Raw genomic sequence first — 26,960 nt, forward strand, 5'->3', positions numbered from 1 at the left:
TCCCTGAATATATTAAGGCGTATATTTCATGGGCGTCCTTAACCTAGCTGCGCACTGTCTCAAGTTAAGGAATTTTGTGCAATATCTATACATTATCATTACACATATAGAACGTCATTTAGAGGGCATCATTTAAAAAAACCATAATATTTTTCATATTTATATATATATATATATATATATATATATATATATATATATATATATATATATATATATATATATATATATATATATATATATATATATATATATATATATATATATAAAGCACTAAAAATGACCAACGACACGAACAATAATTGGTCATTTTTAGTGCTTTATATAAATTTCCATCCGTGACCTTGTATCTACTTAGTAGATGAAATATATGGAGATAACGAACAGTATTCAAGCTCAAAAGTCCATTAATCAATACAAAATAGGAGCAGAGCAAACACGGACCTCCAAACATCAGAGGTGGGATCAGGTTCCATGGAGGAGTGAGCATCCCCTGCCGACCGGTCACTTAGATCCGACACTTAGGATATACAGTGTTGTTGGTTTTTAGTGCTTTATATATATATATATATATATATATATATATATATATATATATATATATATATATATATATATATATATATACATATTGATCAACCCAAAATATTATCGCCGATATAACATACTGTCAAAAATATAACATACTGTCAAAGAGTTCGATCGCCACATTTCGCATGGAATTTTCAGTTTAATACACGTAATTAAAATATGCTACATGGAATTTACACATAAAGCCCAGTTTAATTAAAAAAAAAAAAGTTTAGCCCGTGGATGCGTGTTCATCATTTTTTTTTTTTTCAGAAACACTGTACATTTCTTGTCATGGTCTCGTTATCTACACTTTCTTTTTACTATTTTTTTTTCTTTTTTTCTTTTTTTTTTTTTTGTTATTTACTCTAAAACACTTGAAAATTTCGATCAAGTTTTGTCATCACACGTGCACAGGTAAAAACTTAAGCTTTGTATATTGAACCGTATATAATCCCCTTAGTCCAGATATGCCTACATTCACATACATGTATGTCAATAGTCTACTGTCTTAAACAGTAAGTCTACAACAAAGAGCCAGTTTTAATCAGCAGATAAACAGAATTTCAGGTGCATTCAGCTTTTCTTCTAGATTTTCAATGAAAAATTTTGAGTTTGACAAGGGAAAAAAGGGGGGTAGCACTCGGCATGGGCAAATTATTTATTTTTCAAAGTTTTTGAGGACTTGCATGGGTGCATATTATTTATTTCTTAGGTAATTGAAAACGGACAATTTATTTCTAACATTTTGAATGACTATATTTATTTCGGAAATCTGTCATTGCAGTCAAAATATAGTATATACATTTATACATTGTAGATGGAATTGTAGCTGTCTTAACCGATTTCTTGATTGTAACTTTCCTTTAAGGTTTTCAATGTATAATGAAGGGATTCTGAACAATTCTGAATCATTTTAAACTACTTAAAAATGCACTACTAGATAACGATGAAAGTGATATGAACCAAATTCACATGACTGATAACATATAAGATGCTAGTCATTTTGCAGTTTGAAAGTTTCGGAAGAGTTATTTGCTCTTGATGCAAAAAAGAAAATTTTAATTTTGTTAAACAATCTGTGGGAAATGATTAATTTTATTTCATATTTTAATAAATAGAGAGTGTATGCATATTTTCATTAAGAGCTTTTTACAAAATTCAAAATACATTTTACAATATCTTAATAACACATGCATTGCACATAGACTTCAGTGTAAAATTCAAGGTGCAATTAATTTGACAATAATCAAAATTTTGTTAATTTCTTTGGTGGAGTATTTTAATTTCTCAACACCTTCAAAATTATACTATAAATACAAATATAGGACCATTCATTTATTAGATACAAAATATGGTCGTTAAACATTGAATACCTTAAAATGCGTTTTTACACATTGATGGGAAATTTATGTAAAACGGAAAGCAATCAGGCGTACAGAAAATAAAGTAGTATTTTGCACTAATTGTGTGCACTTCTACCGATTACTGTTTAGTGTAGTTTTCCTAGTAAGCCAAACACCTAATGAATCTATTCAAAAAATACAATTACTCGCAAATAAAATAAAAATATTAACTTATTCTTTATTGTTCGTTTGATCATTCCATCAAGAGACAAAAATGTTTTTGTTTGTTTGTTTGTTTTTTGTATGTTTTGTTTTGGTTTTGTTTGTTTGTTTGTTTGGTAGTTTTAATGAAGCAACAGCGACAAGAACGTAAAAAAATTGGTAGACGAAATGGAAGCATGAGGGATTTATAAAATCAAATTCATTTGTTTAAAAGTGTGATAAGTGAATATTTAAAGTAAAACTTGCATTCAATTTGGAAAATTAAAAGAAAAAAGCATATGTATGCTTATTCTTAAAAAATAAAGAATGCAGAAAGGCCTTTATGGCGACGCGACAAAAATGTTTTATTTTATCCTTGTTATACAGTGTTTGTTGATATGTTCGATTTATTTCCAAGTTATTAAACCATAAGGCGATGGTGTACAAAATGAGATATTAAGACCCATTCTCTTTCATGACTTGAACTTCTATATAGGAGCACTGGTACGCATAGTTTCGGAATTTCTCCAAACACTCCATGATAGAAGTCTTTGTTACCATAAACTTACATCAGGCAAAAATTGGTTGCTACGTTTCATGGTTACCATAGCGACATGTCCTAAAGTTTAAAAAATGGCATTTTTCAACATGTTCAGAGTCCTACAGTTAACGTTTGCAGCAAAGCAAACAAGTGGCAATAACTGTTCTGAAAGTTGAAGGCCAGATGTCTTAACGTAGGTCGCGGGTTTGCAGGCCTTTTAAAAGTGTCCGAAATCATACCATGAAAATTAGTTATATGATTCCTCTACCTTTGTTTTACATTTTCTGAAAATTTTATAAAATTCGTCTGCATCGTTTTTATGTAATTAAATCCCAAAGATGCCATTGTTGTAGCAACATTTTCGACGTTTTTGTATTGAATTATATAGGAAAAACGTCGATTTCTGCTCGTTTGCAGGCAAGATTTTTTTTCCAAAAATATCATTAACTTTTAAATGGTTCAGACGAAATTGTTCCCCCCTTCGGTATCTTAAAATAGAATTGATTTGAAATAAATCTATGGAAAAAATTAATATGTCTTCAGGTTTGATTTCTCGCAATTTAAATGTACATAATTGCTTTTATATCGCAAAATCCAACATTTTTAAGAACGACGTCATAAAATATCGCGACGTCACGCTTGACGTCGTGAATATCGATCCGGTATACAGAGCAAAAAAACAAATTTAAATATTTTCAATTCACGTCTATCTACTTTCATATAACCCACGAATCGTATCATAATAATTCAATAGCAATGAAATGATTATTAGACATGTTTCTCTTCTAATATTCTTTGTACGTCTCATATTAATCAAATTTATTTCAAGGGACGTAAAAAGACAATCAATCCTTTAGTTTCTTTCTTTCAATGTATTTTCTTTATACATATGTTGTTTTCTTACCGTTTCTTTTCTTTTGTTTTGTTTTCTTTTCTTTTTCGTAGATAAGTATCCTACATTTGGCTGTGTATTTTTTCAGCGTGCTGGCGGAAAACGGTTATCCTCTTATTCATGTATACATATGAAATGTTTTTATTTAGAACATTCAGCAATGCGCTCGTAGCTACGATAACTTCTTAATGAATGAATTTCCGCCAAATATCGTCCCGGATAAATACATTGTATTTTTCACAGATGGGGGATAACTAAAAAAATCTGAATTTGATTTTATGATCATACGTATAAGAATAGAAAACAAAAACAAACGAAGGAGACATTTTTAGAGGGGTAAATGGGACGAGAATCTAAAAATTAATTTTATCTGACGTAATCAACAGGCGGATTTTTTATTTTTATTTATTTATTTTTTTTGTTTTGGTTTCAAAAGACTTTCAAAGTATATAACATTAATTCGACTGGTTGGACATGGAAAGCAGGGTAGCGAATAAAATCTGTATAGATAACAGCATTGAAAGCCGTTACTTACACGGGCACTTGGGGGTATTGACCGCCCCTCCCCCTTCCATTTTTTTTTCTTTTTAAATCTGGGGTCGAGTCACCCCTTTTCTTATTTTTAAATTCTAAAATGTACTATAAATTATCAATAATGTAACCCTTTTGTCTCTATAAGCTGTTTTAAAATATATCGTTTCGACTGATACATAATAAGAGAGATTTTCTCGTCGTTTAACTCACTTCTTAAACTTAAACTTCGCATGATTATTTATCTAAAGCATAAGAAAACATGAAATATAAAGACATTAATATTTTTTTTTACATATTCTTTTTCCGTTTCATATTTCCATTTAATATTCGTGTGCCCCCGATTAGTAAATATTTCGATCACTCGCATCTAATGGCATCTTTACGGCCTAAGGGTAAATTGTCGGTATTAGAATAAAAAAATAGGAAAAAGGTGACTCGACCCCATATTTAAAGAAAAAAAATGGAAAGGGGGGATCCATATCCCAAGTGCCTGTGTTTACTTACAGAAGGTCAGTGTCGCTCAAAACATGTATTAGTTTATATTTCATAGTACTTTACCAGATTTTAAATTTGTGATAAACCTTTTTTTTTTTTTTTTTTTTTTAATATATTAATACCAATTGTCACATACATGTTTATAATATGGATTACAACATTATATCATTAATGAATGTAATAAACTCATTAATGAATGTAATAAACAAGTACAAAAACATTATAATTGTGACAACTGAGAGAGGAGAGAGGGAGAGAAAGAAGGAGAGAGAGGGGAGGGGTTAAGAAAGGTAAAAAAAAAAGAGCATGATCAAAGACAAATATCTGTTCATTAAAGTACTGGTAAGAGTATGTCCAAGCCTTGTGCAAAATGTCTTTCAGTGCCTATTCGCAGGGTCTTACATAAGTGAAAGCCAATTTTTCCATTTATTATTAAACTCTTTAATTTGATTACTTTTTGTTGCACTATATTTCATGGTAGATAGTAATGTTTTAACATCTCCACGTAATCCTTGTAATCTCAAAACCTCATTACGACATTAAGTTCTGTATATAAATGATTTAATACATAACAGTATTGTATTTAATTCCTTACTATTGGGTATTGGGTTTCCAAGTATGAATGTACAACTATCTATTGGAAATTCTATATTATGAGCTTCACAAAGAATGGTAAAACTATTTATAAGTTCTTGAACCTTCTGGCATTCCCACATAATATGAAAAATTGTTTCCTCACATGTCTGACAGAAACTACACAATTTAGTATCTTTCAGACCCATTTTATATAAAATTTTATTTGTAACTAAGATATGTTGATTTATTCTGAATTGTAGCCATTGTAATTTAGAACTTTTTGTACACTGAAAAGGAATTTTGTATAGCATTTCCCACAGGGAATCTTGAATTTCAAAATGTTTACTCCATTTCCCTTTTGAGAAAGGTACTACATGTTCTATATTCAAAATATTATACATAGGTTTTGTTTCTTTTTTTAGATAAACAGAATAATTTTAAATAAAAAGGTAGAATGGGCTTTGGGTTTGATCTTTCTTTGTTTACTTTTTCTGCAGCCATAGCTACTTTTATACCTTTCTGTAGACTCGCATAGGTTAAAAAATTAGTTTCTATATTAAATTTTGCTTGAAGTTCTTCTAATTTTAGAAAAGTTCCCTGTTCATCTAACAAATCTGAAATAAATATTACACCATTGATAAACCATTTAGAGTAGAAAATGGGCTTATTGTAAATTTTGAGTTTTTAATTGTGCCATAATGGTTGAGAGATGAAATCCTCCCAGGAATCTATTTTCATTTTGTCTTCTATGTTCTTTAAGGCAATTAATGTATCTTTCCAAAAATTATTAGTTATACTTTGTAAAATTAGTTCAATATAATTTGAACCAGTATTAAATAATTTTTCAATATTTAAGGCTTTTTGAATCAGTGATCTACATTTTGAATCCTGGCCATTGAGTAGTCTTTTAATCCAAGATGATTTAAGCCCTTAATGTAGTTATTTATATCTATCATATTCAATCCACCACTCTTGTAATCTTGAGTAATTTGTTTTCTTTTTATCTTGTCCACTTTAGATCTCCATAGAAAATTAAACATCACATTATTTAGATTTTTAACAAAACATTCAGAAGGTGAGGGTAAAGCAATAAAGAGATGGTTTAACTGTGCTATAAGTAGTGATTTTATGAGTGAAATCCTACCCAAGGGAGTTGTACGTCTTTTACTCCATTGTAGTATTTTATTCTTAATTTTAACCAATTTTTTGTCATAATTAAGTTTTGGAATTCTAGTTAAGTCCGCGTCAAAATAAATACCTAATACTTTAAATTGTGTTGTCCACTGGAAATTCATTTCATTAAGTAATCTTTCATTTGAATACTTTTTACTTCCTATCCATACTATTTGTGTCTTAGAGAGATTAATTTTAAGTCCTGATAATTTATAAAATTCATTTATTTCTTCAATACAGTTTCTTAGGGATTGTTCTGTTCCATCTAGTATAGCTAGCGTGTCATCAGCATATTGAAACATTAAGTATTTCTCCTCATCAATTTTAATACCGTTAATTTTTTTGTTATTTTTTTATTTTTAAAGCTAAAATTTCTGCACATAGTAAAAATAAATATGGTGAAATTGGATCACCCTGACGACAGCCACGGCCTAGTTTAAAAAAATTTGATAAATGACCTGCTTGATTGATAGCTGATACAATATTACATTGAAACACTGAAATCCATCTTCTTAGAGAAGGCCCAAAATTAAAAAATGTAAGAGCTTTATCAATAAAATTCCATGACACTGTGTCAAAAGCTTTTTCAAAATCAATCATTAACAACAATCCAGGGATATTTCTTTCTTCTGTATAATGCATTAAATCATAAATTAACCTAGTATTTTCACCTATGTATCTTCCGGGTACAAAACCTGCCTGGTCTGCACTTATGATTGTGTTCAAGATATTTTTCATTCGACTTGCTATACAGCCAGAACCTATTTTATAGACAACATTTAGTAAAGATATTGGGCGCCAATTTTTTTTTTATAAAAAATTTACTTTTTCCTTCTTTAGGTATACAAGTGATAATTGTGATAAACCTTTAAATATATTTTTAAAATGTCCTTTTTAAAAATAAAGGTTAAACTTTTAATGTAATACGTGCATTTGCGATTGTCTATATAATGATTTCTTTATTAATTAAACAAACTGTTTATTCAAATACGTTCAAAGGAAAAGAGGTCAGTTGAGATTTGTGCCCTTATCGTTTGGATATCTAATCAGTTGCGATTTCGCGGACCTTTCCGACAAGCCGAAAATTCCGATCTCTCCGGGATGCGATTGATAACACATAATGAAACGCTTTCTAATACTTCCAGTGTTGGATTCGAATCGTAATAAGCCTTCATTATATTTGATAACTTCAGTTTGTTCTAAAAATAATATTACACTTAACTACCATTTCCAACAAAAGAATAAAAAAATATCTAAATATTGTATCGACTATTCAAATCATAAAAAGCCTTCATCATTTGTGATAAGTTGTGCCTATTAAATAATATAACCATAAAATACCAATTCCAACAAAAGTAATGATGTACTGAAATTTCTTTTTCATTGTGACGTCATAATCAAATGTGCACAAGAAAGTCGTCCAAACCATATAAATTGCGTACCCAGTTTTAAGGACGTCAGCAAACCCGCGACCTACATTAAGTGCATGATAAACATGTTTGGTAAATAAACTATTATACACGTTACTATGGAAACAAGGTATTCAAAAGTAATAATTTTGTTCATTAAATTTTAAAAAGTCACACGCTTAAGATTAAAAACATTAATAGGCTGAAATGCAAGCAAATAATAGACAAAAGATTTTTGTAACATATACAAAGGACGAAATATGATATTTCTTATAGGTTGGCAATGGTTGCCATGGTTTTTATACCACGAAGGGATTTTAAATTGACCTTTTTAGTGTTTTAATCTTATCCTATCTTTTTAAAAAGCATATTCTATATAACTAATGATCAATTTTTCAAGGCATTGGTGTGGCCCTAATTTTCACATTTCAATAAATTCAAATTCCATTCTTTAAATAGAGCGTTTCTATGAAAATTAGCCGGGAAAATGTGCCTAAAAATTTGAAAAAATATTCTGTTTCCTTGGATACGAAACCTTGTATGTAGATTCCCAAAACTTTTATGATAGATATTTATGAACAACTATCCTGACTTTCAATTTTGACTACCGCCCAATCTCTAACTGGATGCACTGGATGCAAAAAGTTGGCGCATAGGGTTTAATATCAATATAAAATTAACAAAATCGAACATTTTCACTTCTCGGTAACTATAGCAACAGTGTTGAATTTTTCAACAAACTTTGTCAATGTATGATATTCAACCTCATTTCTACCAGATAAGTACTATTCAAGGTAAGTCAAATAATATGTTTCTTGATTAAAAGCTAAGTAAATTCCTAAGGCAGTAAAAATATCACTTTAAACAACTGGTACGATGTTTCCATGGTTACACTGCAAAGTAACAATGAATCCCATTTTTTTTTTATGTTGTGGGTGTTGTAGTAAGTTCCTAGGGATGTATATATGCCAGTCATGAATTTTATTGCTTTTCCTCAAGATAGCAGCAGTAACCCAATCTTAGCGACAAATTTTGCATGGTTACACTGTGTTACCATGGCAACCATGAAAGTTATTTTTATAATAATTTTGCAAATACCTAATTACTCAAGGTCAATATTATTTTTTCCCTAGGTTTTTGATTGAGTTTCATCACGTAACACCTATCATAAGTGAATATTGAGCGTTTTTGGAATTTTTCATTATTTAAAATGTATTTCAAATGTACCCATGGTTACCACTTACTTAGAGACAAATTCTAAAAAGTTTCTTTATAGAATATGTGGCAACAAGGTGTTATATTTTTGTAAAAATGGTTTGTTTGTTTTTCTTAGTCTTTATAAAGGGTTAATAAAGATTCAAAGTAGCTGAAAATCTCAATTTTTCCCATTTTTTTGCTTTTATTATGGCAACCAAGACACTTAGCAACGACATTCCATTTGATATATGTTTCTGGTGTCAAGTTGTAATAATATGCAAAGTTTCATCAAAATCGGTGACCATGCGTGACAAAGAAGTTTAAGTGGTTACAGAGAATCGCTATTAAAAGACAACTAAAATTATTTCATTTTAAAAATTGAAAGTAATTTATACAGAAAGTAAATTAAAAAAGATACAGTTAATAAGACGACTAGTTACATGTAATAACGAAAATACAGCTCTAAAAAGGAAATATTTATAACAGATTGAAATTAAAAAAACAACTTATTAAAAATGCTTGAGGCACTGTCCTTCCATTTATATATATAAAGAGATTATAATAAAGAAATAAACAACTTTATGAAGTAGCCAATCATAAACTAAAGCGTACAGGCTCCGCCCACTTAATTTACATACCGTTCACCAAAACGAACCGTTTCCTGTCAGAGGCGTACCGTACCATGCTCAAAGCGAACCGTACCGTACACAAAGCGAACCGTTCCGTGCAAGAAACGTACCGTGCCGTGCACAAAGCGAACCGTACCGTTCACACTTATATTGTACACTTATATGCATTTTCATTTTAACATTATTTTCTTTTTTAACGTAGGTCGCGGGTTTGCAGGCCATTTAAAAGTGTCCGAAAACATACCATGAAAATTAGTTATATGAATCCTCTACCTTCGTCTTATATTCTCTGAAAATTTTATAAAATTCGTCTGCATCGTTTTTGTGTAATTAAATTCCAAACATGCCATTGTTGTCGTTACATTTTCGACGTTATTCTATTGAATTATATAAGAAAAAACGTCGTTTTCGGCTTGTTTTGAGGCAAGATTTTGTTTTAAAAAATATCAATAACTTTTAAATGGTGCAAAAGAAATTGTTTTCCCTTTTGGTATTTCAAAAAAGAATTGATTTGAAATAAATCAATGTGAAAAAATTAATATGTCTTCGGATTAGTTTTCGCGTAATTTAAATGTGGATTATTGCTTTTATATCGTAAAATGTAACATTTTTAAGAACAACGTCATAAAATATCGCGACGTCATGCTTGACGTCATGAATATCTATCCGGTATCCAGTGCAGAAAAATAAGATAAAGTAATTTTTATAAAAAAGAAATTCACGTCTAACTGCTTTCAAGTGACCCGTGAATCGTATCATAATAATTCAATATCAACGAAATGATTATTAGACATGTTTCTCTTCAGATTAAGGTTTTTGTACGTCATATTAATGAAAATTCTCGCAAAGGACGTAAAACAACAATCAATCCTTTAGTTTCTTTCTTCCAATTTACTTTCTTTATGTGTTGTTTTCTTACCGTTTCTTTTTCCTTTTTTTTTTTTTGTAGATTAGATGTATCCTTACATTTGCCTATGTGTTTTTCTTTTCAAGCATGCTTGCGGAAAACGGTATCCTTTAATTCAAGTAATTCAAGTATATAAAATGTTTTTATTTAGACCATTTAGCAAAGCGCTCAAATCTACGAACTTCTGCCAAATATCGTCCCGGCTAAATACAATATATTTTCAGTATATATTTAAACAAAATATTTATTTTTACATACCACATTTTCAGAGGGGTAAATGGGACGAGGATTTAAGTATTAATTTTATCTGACGTACTCAATAGCCAGTTTTTCTAGAACATTGATTCCACTTGTTGGACATGGAAAGCAAAGTAGCGAATAAGATCTTTAGGTAACAGCATTGAAACCTGTTGCTAAGGGGACGATCATTTCATGGGAGGGGGCTTACAGATTTTGGAAATAAATTATCTGTCCTCGAAAATGTTGAAAATAAATAATCTGTCCTCGACTGGGCAGGAAAATAAATAATATGTCCAAGATAGTTCTAGCACCCCCCCCCCCCCCACCGGGAGTTTTCAACTTTGATGTTTTTCTTTCTTTCTTTTTTATGCTTGACTTTTTTCACTGAAGAAGAAATAAATAATCTGTCTTTGTTTTGTTTTGTTTGTTTTTTTTGAAATAAATAATCTGTCCTTCAACGACATGAAAATACACAATCTGACTTGGTAAAATTTGCCACCCCCCCCCCCTCAGAATCAAATAGTTGTCCCCTAACAGAAGGTCAGTGTTGCTAAAAAAATGTATTAATGTTTCATCGTACCTTAGCAGTATTTAATTTATGATAAACGTGTACATCTATATATTTTAGAAAATATCCTGTTTAAAAGTAAAGCTTCATCTTTCGATGTAACAGGTGTATTTGCGATTTTTTTTTTCAAAATAGTGGCTTCTTTCTTAATAATGCAAACTGATAATTCAAATACGATCAAAGGAAAAAAGCTCAGTAGAACCTTGTGTCCATATCGTTTCGCGTTACCAAGTGAAAACAACTCAATCGCAATTTCTCGGGCCTTTCCGACAAGCCGAAAAACAACCACTTGTTTTTCCAAGTTTGCAGGAAAGACCCAAGAAAATGCGATTGATAACAAATAATTAAACTTGTTAAAAATATTTCCAGTGTCGATCATTCGAATCGTAATAAGCCTTCTTCACTAAATTACCAATTCTAACAAAAGTTTTATATAAGTAGTGTATCGACTATACAAATCGAAAAAAAAACTTCATTATTTGTGATAAGTTGTTGCTTAAATAATAAAACACTAAACTACCAATTCCAAGAAAAGATATATCTAAATAATGATATACTGAAGAATCTAATAAAACAAAAATCATCGCATATTTCTTGTTCATTGTGACGTCATAATCAAATGTGCACAAGAAAGTCTCCCAAATCATATAAATTGCGTACTCAATTTTAACGACGTCAGCAAACCCGCGTCCTACGTTAAATGTGTTATCATCATGAAACTTGAAATTCATGATCATAAAATGTTGCTTTTTACTCTGACAAGAAAAGAAATTTAATTTAGCAAAGGGAAGCTAAATTATTTTCCCTGTCTACGACCTTTTGGGACAACCCTCGCACAGTGTTTTGTAGTTTAGTTGTAGTGCTATTTCGTTTTGTTTCTCTATATCTGTTTTTTAATTACTTTTTAAGTTTTTTCCTTGTCATAAGGAAAAAACAGGACGTCCAAAAACTAACAATTCTTTTGTTCTTGGCTTTGGTCATTTACGTGCTTTGGATAAATTTCCATCTGTGACCTTGTATCTATTTTTTTTATTATTAGATCTGAAATATTTAGTTATTTTTTTAAAAATAGATTTAATACAAACTGATCAAACATTTCGTAAAAAAAAGGACAAAGCTACAGGCAAAGAAATATAAAGCAATTGTTTAGTTGTTTAAAAAAAGATAGTTGATGATGATAAACTAAAAAATGGGATAAACCAAAACAGATTTATTGGTAAGATGCACAAAGACAAGCATGAGCATTTTTGATATCTGCTTAATTCTGCTTTTCTAGGAAGGAATGGTTTCAGCGAAAGGAATCAAAAGGGTAGGATTTTTTTTTTTCTTCAATATGCCATATTGTCTTAATTCAAAGACTATAAATCTTAATTGCCTTTGTTTTATTTATAATATTAATCACAATAACTCTGTTCTCTAGATCTGTTTGTTATTTTCAATCAGAATATGCACATGCATAGTAACACGAAATCCACGCACGGCGCTTCACCTGTCAACTAAAACTTAGTCTGGTGCCCCGGAAGCATTTCGAATGTGATGTAAAATATTATTTGGGTCAATTAACGTTTTACATTTTTAAAGATAATATTTTTGAAGAAAGTTGAATTAACATTAGAGCCAGATGTTATAATTTATACCACCTGCAGTTCTCATGGAGGAACGATTCTTACATATCTTGTTAAATAATGTATTAGAGAGCACAAGATATGGGACAAGTTTGATTGAGAATTTTATTTTTCTTTTAGGATAAAGTGATTAATACAATAAATAATGCATGTGTTATACACCTGAACCACATATAAATGTATACGTTTATTTGTATAACAAGAATCTGTATTTGAAAATTGAAAGAAGTGATTAATAGATCTTGAAAAATGATACTTAATTTCTCTCTAGTCACTATATACCCTTTGTTTACGATCGTGTCTGCATCCCTCATTGATGTTTTATGAATATTTTTTTCTTTCGTCTTGTTTTTACTTATATATCTACAAACATAAAACAAATCAAGAAATTTCTGTTTTTTTGCGCACCCCCCACCCCCCCCCAAAAAAAAAAGAAAGAAAGAAAGATGACATTACATGTAATAACTAAAATACAGCTGTAAAAAGGAAATATTTATAACAGATTGAAATTAAAAAAACAACTTATTAAAAATGCCTGAGACACTGTCCTTCCATTTATATATATAAAGAGATTATATTAGAGAAATAAACAACTTTATGAAGTAGCCAATCATAAACTAAATCGTACAGGCTCCGCCCACTTAATTTACATACCGTTCACCAAAGCGTACCGTTTACAAAACGAACCGTTTCCTGCCAGAAACGTACGGTACCATGCTCAAAGCGAACCGTACCGTACACAAAGCGAACCGTTCCGTGCAAGAAACGTACCGTGCCGTGTACAAAGCGAACCGTACCGTTCACACTTTTAATTTTAACATTATTTTCTTTTTAACGTAGGTCGCGGGTTTGCAGGCCATTTGAAAGTGTCCGAAAACATACCATGAAAATTAGTTATATGAATCCTCTACCTTCGTCTTATATTCTCTGAAAATTTTATAAAATTCATCTGCATCGTTTTTGTGTAATTAAATTCCAAACATGCCATTGTTGTCGTTACATTTTCGACGTTATTCTATTGAATTATATAAGAAGAAACGTCGTTTTCGGCTTGTTTTGAAGCAAGATTTTGTTTTAAAAAATATCAATAACTTTTTAAATGGTGCAAAAGAAATTGTTTTCCCTTTGGTATTTCAAAAAAGAATTGATTAAAAATAAATCAATGTGAAAAAATTAATGTGTCTTCGGATTAGTTTTCGCGTAATTTAAATGTGGATTATTGCTTTTATATCGTAAAATGTAACATTTTTAAGAACAACGTCATAAAATATCGCGACGTCATGCTTGACGTCGTGAATATCTATCCGGTATCCAGTGCAGAAAAATAAGATAAAGTAATTTTTATAAAAAAAGAAATTCACGTCTAACTGCTTTCAAGTGACCCGTGAATCGTATCATAATAATTCAATATCAACGAAATGATTATTAGACATGTTTCTCTTCAGATTAAGGTTTTTGTACGTCATATTAATGAAAATTCTCGCAAAGGACGTAAAATAACAATTAATCCTTTAATTTCTCTCTTCCAATTTATTTTATTTATGTGTTTTTTTCTTAACGTTTCTTTTCTGTTTTTTTTTTTTTTTTTTTTTTTTTTTGGGGGGGGGGGGGTTCCGTAGATTAGATGTATCCTTACATTTGGTTATGTATTTTTCTTTTCAAGCATGCTTGCGGGAAACGGTATCCTTTAATTCAAGTAAATCAAGTATATAAAATGTTTTTATTTAGACCATTCAGCAAAGCGCTCAAATCTACGAATTTCTACCAAATATCGTCCCGGCTAAATACAATACATTTTCAGTATATATTTAAACAAAATATTTATTTTTACATACCACATTTTCAGAGGGGTAAATGGGACGAGGATTTAAATATTAATTTTGTCTGACGTACTCAATAGCCAGTTTTTTTTTAGAACATTGATTCCACTTGTTAAACATGGAAAGCAAAGTAGCGAATAAGATCTTTAGTTAACAACATTGCAACCTGTTGCTTAGGGGACGATCATTTCATGGGAGGCGGCTTACAGATTTTGGAAATAAATTATCTGTCCTCGAAAATGTTGAAAATAAATTATCTGTCCTCGACTGGGCAAGAAAATAAATAATATGTCCAAGACTAGTTCTAGCACCCCCCCCCTCCCCGGGAGTTTTCAACTTTGATGTTTTTCTTTTTTTCTTTTTTATGCTTGACTTTTTTCACTGAAGAAGAAATAAATAATCTGTCCTTGTTTTTTTTTTTTTTATTTGAAAACAAATAATCTGTCCTTCAACGACATGAAAATACACATTCTGACTTGGTAAAATTTGCCACCACCCCTCCCTCCTCTCCCTCAGAATCAAATAGTTGTCCCCTAATAGAAGGTCAGTGTTGCTAAAAAATGTCTTAATGTTTCATCTTACCTTAGCAGTTTTTAATTTATTATAAACGTGTACATCTATATATTTTAGAAAATATCCTGTTTAAGAGTAAAGCTTCATCTTTCGATATAACAGGTGTATTTGCGATTTTTTTTTTCAAAATAGTGGCTTCTTTCTTAATAAAACAAACTGATAATTCAAATACGTTCAAAGGAAAAAAAGGTCAGTTGAACCTTGTGTCCATATCGTTTCGCGATACCAAGTAAAAACAACTCAATCGCAATTTCTCGGGCCTTTCCGACAAGCCGAAAAACAACCACTTGTTTTTCCAAGTTTGCAGGAAAGACCCAAGAAAATGCGATTGATAACAAATAATTAAACTTTTTAAAAATATTTCCAGTGTCGATCATTCGAATCGTAATAAGCCTTCTTCACTAAATTACCAATTCTAACAAAAGTTTTATATAAGTAGTGTATCGACTATACAAATCGAAAAAAAAACTTCATTATTTGTGATAAGTTGTTGCTTAAATAATAAAACACTAAACTACCAATTCCAAGAAAAGATATATCTAAATAATGATATACTGAAGAATCTAATAAAACAAAAATCATCGCATATTTCTTGTTCATTGTGACGTCATAATCAAATGTGCACAAGAAAGTCTCCCAAATCATATAAATTGCGTACTCAATTTTAACGACGTCAGCAAACCCGCGTCCTACGTTAAATGTGTTATCATCATGAAACTTGAAATTCATGATCATAAAATGTTGCTTTTTACTCTGACAAGAAAAGAAATTTAATTTAGCAAAGGGAAGCTAAATTATTTTCCCTGTCTACGACCTTTTGGGACAACCCTCGCACAGTGTTTTGTAGTTTAGTTGTAGTGCTATTTCGTTTTGTTTCTCTATATCTGTTTTTTAATTACTTTTTAAGTTTTTTCCTTGTCATAAGGAAAAAACAGGACGTCCAAAAACTAACAATTCTTTTGTTCTTGGCCTTGGTCATTTACGTGCTTTGGATAAATTTCCATCTGTGACCTTGTATCTATTTTTTTTATTATTAGATCTGAAATATTTAGTTATTTTTATAAAAATAGATTTATTACAAACTGATCAAACATTTCGTAAAAAAAAGGACAAAGCTACAGGCAAAGAAATATAAAGCAATTGTTTAGTTGTTTAAAAAAAGATAGTTGATGATAATAAACTAAAAAATGGGATTAACCAAAACAGATATATTGGTAAGATGCACAAAGACAAGCATGAGCATTTTTGATATCTGCTTAATTCTGCTTTTCTAGGAAGGAATGGTTTCAGCGAAAGGAATCAAAAGGGTAGGAATTTTTTTTCTTCAATATGCCATATTGTCTTAATTCAAAGACTATAAATCTTAATTGCCTTTGTTTTATTTATAATATTAATCACAATAACTCTGTTCTCTAGATCTGTTTGTTATTTTCAATCAGAATATGCACATGCATAGTAACACGAAATCCACGCACGGCGCTTCACCTGTCAACTAAAACTTAGTCTGGTGCCCCGGAAGCATTTCGAATGTGATGTAAAATATTATTTGGGTCAATTAACGTTTTACAGTTTTAAAGATAATAGTTTTGAAGAAAGTTGAATTAACATTAGAGCCAGATGCTATAATTTATACCACCTGCAGTTCTCATGGAGGAACGATTCTTACATATCTTGTTAAATAATGTATTAGAGAGCACAAGATATGGGACAAGTTTGATTGAGAATTTTATTTTTCTTTTAGGATAAAGTGATTAATAAAATAAATAATGCATGTGTTATACACCTGAACCACATATAAATGTATACGTTTATTTGTATAACAAGAATCTGTATTTGAAAATTGAAAGAAGTGATTAATAGATCTTGAAAAATGATACTTAATTTCTCTCTAGTCACTATATACCCTTTGTTTACGATCGTGTCTGCATCTCTCATTGATGTTTTATGAATATTTTTTTCTTTCGTCTTGTTTTTACTTATATATCTACAAACATAAAACAAATCAAGAAATTTCTGTTTTTTTGCGCACCCCCCACCCCAAAAAAAAAGAAAGAAAGAAAGATGACATTACATGTAATAACTAAAATACAGCTGTAAAAAGGAAATATTTATAACAGATTGAAATTAAAAAACAACTTATTAAAAATGCCTGAGACACTGTCCTTCCATTTATATATATAAAGAGATTATATTAGAGAAATAAACAACTTTATGAAGTAGCCAATCATAAACTAAATCGTACAGGCTCCGCCCACTTAATTTACATACCGTTCACCAAAGCGTACCGTTTACAAAACGAACCGTTTCCTGCCAGAAACGTACGGTACCATGCTCAAAGCGAACCGTACCGTACACAAAGCGAACCGTTCCGTGCAAGAAACGTACCGTGCCGTGTACAAAGCGAACCGTACCGTTCACACTTTTAATTTTAACATTATTCTCTTTTTAACGTAGGTTGCGGGTTTGCAGGCCATTTGAAAGTGTCCGAAAACATACCATGAAAATTAGTTATATGAATCCTCTACCTTCGTCTTATATTCTCTGAAAATTTTATAAAATTCATCTGCATCGTTTTTGTGTAATTAAATTCCAAACATGCCATTGTTGTCGTTACATTTTCGACGTTATTCTATTGAATTATATAAGAAGAAACGTCGTTTTCGGCTTGTTTTGAAGCAAGATTTTGTTTTAAAAAATATCAATAACTTTTTAAATGGTGCAAAAGAAATTGTTTTCCCTTTGGTATTTCAAAAAAGAATTGATTAAAAATAAATCAATGTGAAAAAATTAATATGTCTTCGGATTAGTTTTCGCGTAATTTAAATGTGGATTATTGCTTTTATATCGTAAAATGTAACATTTTTAAGAACAACGTCATAAAATATCGCGACGTCATGCTTGACGTCGTGAATATCTATCCGGTATCCAGTGCAGAAAAATAAGATAAAGTAATTTTTATAAAAAAAGAAATTCACGTCTAACTGCTTTCAAGTGACCCGTGAATCGTATCATAATAATTCAATATCAACGAAATGATTATTAGACATGTTTCTCTTCAGATTAAGGTTTTTGTACGTCATATTAATGAAAATTCTCGCAAAGGACGTAAAATAACAATTAATCCTTTAATTTCTCTCTTCCAATTTATTTTATTTATGTGTTTTTTTCTTAACGTTTCTTTTCTGTTTTTTTTTTTTTTTTTTTTTTTGGGGGGGGGGGGGGTTCCGTAGATTAGATGTATCCTTACATTTGGTCATGTATTTTTCTTTTCAAGCATGCTTGCGGGAAACGGTATCCTTTAATTCAAGTAAATCAAGTATATAAAATGTTTTTATTTAGACCATTCAGCAAAGCGCTCAAATCTACGAATTTCTACCAAATATCGTCCCGGCTAAATACAATACATTTTCAGTATATATTTAAACAAAATATTTATTTTTACATACCACATTTTCAGAGGGGTAAATGGGACGAGGATTTAAATATTAATGTTGTCTGACGTACTCAATAGCCAGTTTTTTGTTTTTTTTTAGAACATTGATTCCACTTGTTAAACATGGAAAGCAAAGTAGCGAATAAGATCTTTAGTTAACAACATTGCAACCTGTTGCTTAGGGGACGATCATTTCATGGGAGGCGGCTTACAGATTTTGGAAATAAATTATCTGTCCTCGAAAATGTTGAAAATAAATTATCTGTCCTCGACTGGGCAAGAAAATAAATAATATGTCCAAGACTAGTTCTAGCACCCCCCCCCCTCCCCGGGAGTTTTCAACTTTGATGTTTTTCTTTTTTTCTTTTTTATGCTTGACTTTTTTCACTGAAGAAGAAATAAATAATCTGTCCTTGTTTTTTTTTTTTTTTTTTTTTGAAAACAAATAATCTGTCCTTCAACGACATGAAAATACACATTCTGACTTGGTAAAATTTGCCACCACCCCTCCCTCCTCTCCCTCAGAATCAAATAGTTGTCCCCTAACAGAAGGTCAGTGTTGCTAAAAAAATGTCTTAATGTTTCATCTTACCTTAGCAGTTTTTAATTTATTATAAACGTGTACATCTATATATTTTAGAAAATATCCTGTTTAAGAGTAAAGCTTCATCTTTCGATATAACAGGTGTATTTGCGATTTTTTTTTTCAAAATAGTGGCTTCTTTCTTAATAAAACAAACTGATAATTCAAATACAATCAAAGGAAAAAAAGGTCAGTTGAACCTTGTGTCCATATCGTTTCGCGATACCAAGTAAAAACAACTCAATCGCAATTTCTCGGGCCTTTCCGACAAGCCGAAAAACAACCACTTGTTTTTCCAAGTTTGCAGGAAAGACCCAAGAAAATGCGATTGATAACAAATAATGAAACTTTTTAAAAATATTTCCAGTGTCGATCATTCGAATAAGCCGTCTTCACTAAATTACCAATTCTAACAAAAGTTTTATATAAGTAGTGTATCGACTATACAAATCGTAAAAAACCTTCATTATTTGTGATAAGTTGTTGCTTAAATAATTAAACACTAAACTACCAATTCCAAGAAAAAATATATCTAAATAATGATATACTGAAGAATTTAATAAAACAAAAATTATTGCAGATTTCTTTTTCATTATGACGTAATAATCAAATGTGCACAAGAAAGTCGCCCAAATCATATAAATTGCGTACTCAATTTTAACGACGTCAGCAAACCCGCGACCTACGTTAAATGTGTTATCATCATGAAACTTGAAATTCATGATCATAAAATGTTGCTTTTCACTCTGACAAGAAAAGAAATTAAATTTAGCAAAGCGAAGCTAAATTATTTTCCCTGTCTACGACTTTTTGGGACAACCCTCGTACAGTGTTTTGTAGTTTAGTTGTAGTGCTATTTGGTTTTGTTTCTCTATCTGTTTTTTTATTACTTTTTAAGTTTTTCCTTGTCATAAGCAAAGGGCAGGACGTCCAAAAACTAACACTTCTTTTGTTCTTGGCTTTGGTCATTTACGTGCTTTGGATAAATTTCCATCTATGACCTTGTTTCTATTTTTTTTTTATTATTAGATCTGAAATATTTAGCTATTTTTATAAAAATAGATTTATTACAAACTGATCAAACATTTCGTAAAAAAAAGGACAAAGCTACAGGCAAAGAAATAAAAAGCAATTGTTTAGTTGTTTAAAAAAAGATAGTTGATGATAATAAACTAAAAAATGGGATAAACCAAAACAGATATATTGGTAAGATGCACAAAGACAAGCATGAACATTTTTGATATCTGCTTTTCTAGGAAGGAATGGTTTCAGCGAAAGGAATCAAAAGGGTAGGAAATTTTATTTTTCTTCAATATGCCATATTGTCTTAATTCAAAGACTATAAATCTTAATTGCCTTTGTTTTATTTATAATATTAATCACAATAACTCTGTTCTCTAGATCTGTTTGTTATTTTTAATCAGAATATGCACATGGATATTAACACGAAATCCACGCACGGCGTTTCACCTGTCAATTAAACTTAGTCTGGTGCCCCGGAAGCATTTCGAATTTGATGTAAAATATTATTTGGGTCAATTAAAGTTTTACATTTTTAAAGATAATATTTTTGAAGAAAGTTGAATTAACATTAGAGCCAGATGCTATAATTTATACCACCTGCAGTTCTCATGGAGGAACGATTCTTACATATCTTGTTGAATAATGTATTAGAGAGCACAAGATATGGGACAAGTTTGATTGAGAATTTTATTTTTCTTTTAGGATAAAGTGATTAATAAAATAAATAATGCATGTGTTATATACCTGAACCACATATAAATGTATACGTTTATTTGTATAACAAGAATCTGTATTTGAAAATTGAAAGAAGTGATTAATAGATCTTGAAAAATGATACTTAATTTCTCTCTAGTCACTATATACCCTTTGTTTACGATCGTGCCTGCATCCCTCATTGATGTTTTATGAATATTTTTTACGTGCTTTGAATATATATCCAACTGTGACCTTGTATATATTTTTATTAGATCTGAAATATTTAGTTCATGGTTTAAATAACGTTAATGGTCACCCGCGTGGCGTAGTGGTTAGAGCGTATGCTCTAGAGTCGCAGAGTAAGCAGTTGATCCTTACGTCGCTGGTTTGAATCCCACTGTGGGACATGGAGACATGTCCTTTGCATGAGACTGTATAAACCAAGGTCCTGTGCCGCAGTAGGTGCTGGCACGAAAAGGACCCCTCACTGCTCAATGGCTTAAGTGTCGAGTATAGGTTAAAATCTGCAGCTCTCCATCGGCGAGTGGTGGCTTCTCCATATGAGTGAAAAATTCTCGATAGGGACGTTAAACAACAAACAAAAAAAAAATAATAAAGTTAATGAAAACTGATCAAACAATTTGGTAAAAATAAAAATCTGCGGGAGAAAGATAAAAAGCAATTGTTTACTTGGTTAACAAAAGATAGTTGAATGATTAAAATTATTTAAAAAAAAATGAGGTAAACGAAAACAGATATATTGTTATGATGCAAGAGGACAAGGATGAACGTTTTTGTTATCTTTAATTCTGTTTTTGTTTTTTTTAATAGAAAAGAACGGCTTCAAGGAAAGGTAAAAAATTGGTATGTAATGTTGTTTTTCTTCAATATGCAACACAATCCTCATTCAAAAAATTCGATTATGATGTTCATGTAAGTAAGGATAGTTGGACAGTTTCGGGGCGCTTTGCGTTCCTAGGAAATTCTGAAACAATTCATTCATTGTACTGTGTTTCTTTTATTTAATTTATTGCATAAACTACCCAGAGTAAGTCGACTGTATTGTAAGACCTGTTAATAGATTAACAGTTCTTTAAATCTACTTTTTTTTAAATAACCAATGTTGTATTACAAGAATTTAATAGAATATATATAGTTTTCAGTTGAATACAATGCCGTTTTATGCGTGAAAAATGTAGTTAAAACGTTTCGTATATAACATACTAAAAACTGATTGCAATTTTAATTTATAATGACTATGTAGCTTAAAATATTTATGTACTTGAGAAACAACATTTAACAAGATGTATTTGTAAAACACAGATTCCCCCGTATGACAGAATATGGCGAAGGTTAAAGTTTTTTTAAATGCAAGTAAAACTCCCAAGGTCAAAGTTGAGATATCAAAATTGTTGGTACCAAAGGGAACGTTTTGTCTCAAAGAATACACCTATGAAATATGGAAACCCTAGCACCAATTGCTCAAAATTTATTGCAAAATTTAAGTTTTTTTTAAAAATTAGACCATACTCAAAGGTCAAGGTCAAAGGTAAAAAATTATCAAAAAAGAGGTCAAAAATTGTTGGTACCCAAGGGAAGTTCTCTTCACAAAGAATACACATGTTGAAAATGAAAGGTTTAGTACCAACCGTTCAAAAGTTATGAACAAGGATAAAGTTTTTCAAGAGTAAGTAAAATTCCAAGGTCAAGGTCAAAGGGTAAAATTGACGGTTCCAAAGGGATGGACTTGTCACAAGGGATGGACCTGTGAAATATGAAAGCCCCTCGCACCAATCGTTCAAAGTTATGGCCAAGGTAAAAGGGAAAAAATGTTGATGCCCAAGAGAAGGTCTTGTCATAAGAGATACACATGTGAAATATGAAGATCAAAGTCCAAAGGTCAAAAATATTTGTATCCAACGAAAGGTATTGACATCAGGAATACACCTGTGAAAAATGAAAGCCATAGCACCAACCATTCAAAAGTTATGTCCAAGAATAAAGTGTGATAAAGTTTTGCAAAAATGGGTCAAACTCCTAGGTCAAGAGATCAGATATATTGGTACCCAAAGAAAGGTCTTCTCACAAGAAATACACAGGTATAATATGAAAGTCATAGATCCAACCAAGCCAAAAGTCATGGGCAAGGTTAAAGGTTTTGCGGACAAACAGACAACTAGACAGACAGCTAGACAGCCAGACAGACAGAACATAAACTATAAGCCCCGATTAATCACGTCACGAGCGTTTATAAAAGCAGTCGAAGACCAGAAAAATGTAAATTCATTTCCTGATCTCCTTGAATCTGCCTAACATTTATTACCAATGTGAGAACTCCCTTTCTTTGCGAAACTTTTTTTTCCTGATATTTCCATTGCATATTATTATCGGATAGAACAGAAGCTTTGTGTTGAATATGAATACCAGATCCAAAAGGTGGTGAACTATTTCCTTACATTTCTTAATGAATAATAACCATAAAATTATAATGTTATAGCATTTTTGGTGATCAACACGCTGAAAAGCTCATTCATTCACACACACACACACACACACACAGAGAGAGAGAGAGAGAGAGAGAGAGAGAGAGAGAGAGAGAGAGAGAGAGAGAATGGAACAATATTACAAAGGTATTATGTGCAAAGATCACATTAACTTTAAAACACAATACACATTTACTATTGCAAAAATTATTTTAAAGAAACACTTTCAAAATTAAAAGATATAACAGTAACTTAGTAGTGGAAATCACTAAAATTATTTTGTCTATTTTTTTTATTTTTCGTAGAATTTGAAAACTGTTGTCAAATAATTAAAAAAAGGTAATATATCTATCCTTTTATTTTATTGTTCGAACTTAACAGTATACATTTTTTTAACAAAACGCCCAATGGTCATAACGGTCTTAATGGTCACCTGAGTATAAAACAACACTATAAAGGATCCATAGAAGGATAGAACAAAAATAACCGTTAGATTAAGTTATATTGCCCCAAAAGTAAAAAAAAAAATGGTAAAAATACCCTTGCTTATTCTAACATTTGAGACCCTAGCAATCTCCCTAAGGTCATACACAGCACAGTTAAGGCTACAAAAGGGGGGCGGAGTCTAATTTGTACGGAAAATATTAACTATGACATCATACAAAACCAACAAATCTTAAAAATACCGGAAAATGAAATATTTTCTATTTTACACTGTAGGAGACAATCCAATTACAAAAAAAAAAAAAAAAAAAAAAAAAAAAAAAAAAAAAAAAAAAAAAAATTCCTATAACATGCTGTTTTGTTTTGAGTTAATTAACAAGTCACTGATCGCAATGCACTTGTCAATTGCAATGTGTCGCCTTTTCGTAAAACTCTCTCTCTCTCTCTCTCTCTCTCTCTCTCTCTCTCTCTCTCTATATATATATATATATATATATTTGTATACTCTCTTTTCTCCTCCTATGAATCTGCACTCATCAGTTGCGTTCATAGGACTATAGACGCAATTATTTAGCTATGAGTGCAATTTGTTTCTCACTCCCACACAGTACAGTATACTCCACTAGTAAAACGCGTTCAGCAGTATATATATATAAAATGTTTTGCATATTGGAATGAATCTTAGTTTTTTAAAATAATAATATTCTCCGGTAAAAACGAAATTCAAAATGATTTAAGTTGCTGGTTTATAGCTTTAAAAATAAATTTTGGTCAATGTATTTAATTGTATAATTTTTTTTTTTACAAATTAAAAAAGAACTGCAATATCCTTATTTTTTCTGTTCATACTTACATATATTTTGCAAAGAACGATAACTCTTCAAGCTAGGGTTTTTCACGTTCAGAGGATACGAAGTTTCTGTAATAGTACATCTATTTTAAGAATAATTTCATCTCTTAAAATGAGTTTTAGGAACTTAAAAAACATGATAAAAAAATTCTTAAATTAAAATAGGTCATGAGTTCGAATCTCGGTCGCGACTGACCTTAGTCGATAAAAAAAAATGGGTAGCAACTGTTCCTTCGCAATGCGCTCGGCACTTTGAAGTAAAAGTTGCGGGTCCTTCGGATGAGGTCTTAAAAACCGATCCCACACTGCTCAAAGACCCTGAATGCCGAATAAAGGCCAAAATTTGAAGCCCTTCATCGGTATATGGGGGCGTCTCAATATGAGTGAAAAAAAATTGAATGGGACGTAAAACAGCATACAATTAATTAATCATAAGTTAAAATCAATATAAAAGCAGTCTCTTTTTTCATCATACTGTTAAATTGTTTATTTTTCTCAGAGGGTTTCAATACTTTGAACGATGACGTCACAACTACATCAGAACAAAAATTATCGAAGTCGACGGGGTTTATATGGATTCAGATAACTGGTTGAGAAGCAAATATAATATATATTATTTGTAATTTTTTTTGGAGGAAAGGTTGATTAATCAGGTCTTCTCATTTTATTGCCATTTTTTTCTTTACTTGGGACATTCAATCAAATAACCTGTAAATTAAACTATATAAAGGATTTCTTGATTATTACCATTTACGGCAACAGTCGGCTCTAATGTAGTGACTTTAAAGCTCGATTATGACGTTATTCTAGTCGCGCCACGAAGGTCCCATTTCGCTTGACGCATCTCAAATACCCTGCTCATTCACCGTAGGTCAGAGTCATTGCATTGTCTTTCCTATTGTTCTCCCCATTGTTCTCAAAACAATAGGCCCCCATTGTTAAGGGAGGGATGAGGGAGTAGACATCCTCCTATGCTACTAATAATATCATGATTTAAAAAAAAAAGAAATTGAATAGATGAGTAGATGTCCGTAAAGTCTTTTACCAGTGGGTTGCGGGCCTCCAAAGCGTTTTACGGACAAACCCAAAAGAAAATGATAAAAATAATAATAGATAATATAAATAGATAAAACTTGTCCTACCTCATAGGAAAGTAAGGGAATAAGTTGGATGTTTCTTTAAAATTTTGTTATATATTTTCTTTTTCAACGCAAGAATTGAATGTTTGTGACACACATGAAAAAACAACAGAAGATTATCTCTAATACATAAATGGGAAGACCAATCCCCAAGCCCCGCTTAATCCCCTGCTCTCCATTCCTCGACCCTAAGATATGCTGAATTGAAGTAAAGTGCAGATTTTTTCTCAGCTCTATTTTGAAAAAAAAAATTATGACGATTTCAACTCTAAGAATAATTTTTGTGTATCATGGTAAATAAGAAATGGCTGTATACTGAACAATAGAAAATAAAGCAAATTCGATTGTTTTCCCTCAGTACCTTGGCCGGTAAATACATAAAGAATATATACGTGAGAATAGAAATCAAGTCTAATGTATCTTTGTTAATTCTTAAAAGTATTCTTTGATATTTTCTTTATTTGGGGGGGGGGGGGGGAGGTTAAAAACATTGATTGGGTCCCCCACCTACCAAAAATTGAAATATCTTCCTATGGATCTGAAAACAAGAGAAAAAACACAAGAATGATATCATATGGTATTTAAAATTGAATATTATCAGAGCCCACTGCATTTATACCCTAGGACTGGCCTGCAGTATGCAGCGGGCAGTTGGCATAGTCTTTTGATTTATTTTTACTATATAAATTTTCATTTGGAAAGCGATTGTCTCTTCCTTTTTGTTGCAAAATACGGTCGTTCGTTGATTTTTTTTTTTTTTCATTTTTTACTACTTAAAGTTCAAGCACTTGACCCTTGCATGATCCGTTACAGTAAACAGTTAATGTATATCATCGAGGGAATCAACCGATTCCAATTCAACAAGCTGACTCCGTCCATCATATACATTAAATGTTTTTTTATACCGATGCAAAAAAAAAAAAAAAAAAAAAAAAAAAAAAAAAAAAAAAAAAAAAAAAGACCAATTAACTCATCTAGTTTTGCAATTCTATTTTATACATAGTTCAATGATA

At 30.9% G+C, this 26,960-nt stretch overlaps 2 protein-coding genes across 2 annotated transcripts in view; one reads left to right on the forward strand and one right to left on the reverse strand.

Annotated features, from left to right (window-relative positions):
- LOC133204320 (multiple epidermal growth factor-like domains protein 10) overlaps positions 1 to 26,960 on the reverse strand; it is a 609,956-nt gene that overhangs the window by 345,777 nt on the left and 237,219 nt on the right. The gene's annotated exons all lie outside the window — the stretch shown is intronic.
- Positions 1 to 26,960, forward strand: part of LOC133204088 (uncharacterized) — an 88,265-nt gene that overhangs the window by 6,718 nt on the left and 54,587 nt on the right. Inside the window, exons 3-5 of the mRNA XM_061339850.1 lie at positions 12,555 to 12,587; positions 16,571 to 16,603; positions 21,863 to 21,895. Of these exons, the coding sequence (XP_061195834.1) occupies positions 12,555 to 12,587; positions 16,571 to 16,603; positions 21,863 to 21,895 (99 nt within the window). The remainder of the gene's footprint in view (positions 1 to 12,554; positions 12,588 to 16,570; positions 16,604 to 21,862; positions 21,896 to 26,960) is intronic.

This window comes from Saccostrea echinata, unplaced genomic scaffold (genome assembly GCF_033153115.1).
Source record: "Saccostrea echinata isolate AGI-Se365-2 ecotype Australia unplaced genomic scaffold, CSIRO_AGI_Sech_v1 ptg000052l, whole genome shotgun sequence".
NCBI lineage: Eukaryota > Metazoa > Mollusca > Bivalvia > Ostreida > Ostreidae > Saccostrea > Saccostrea echinata.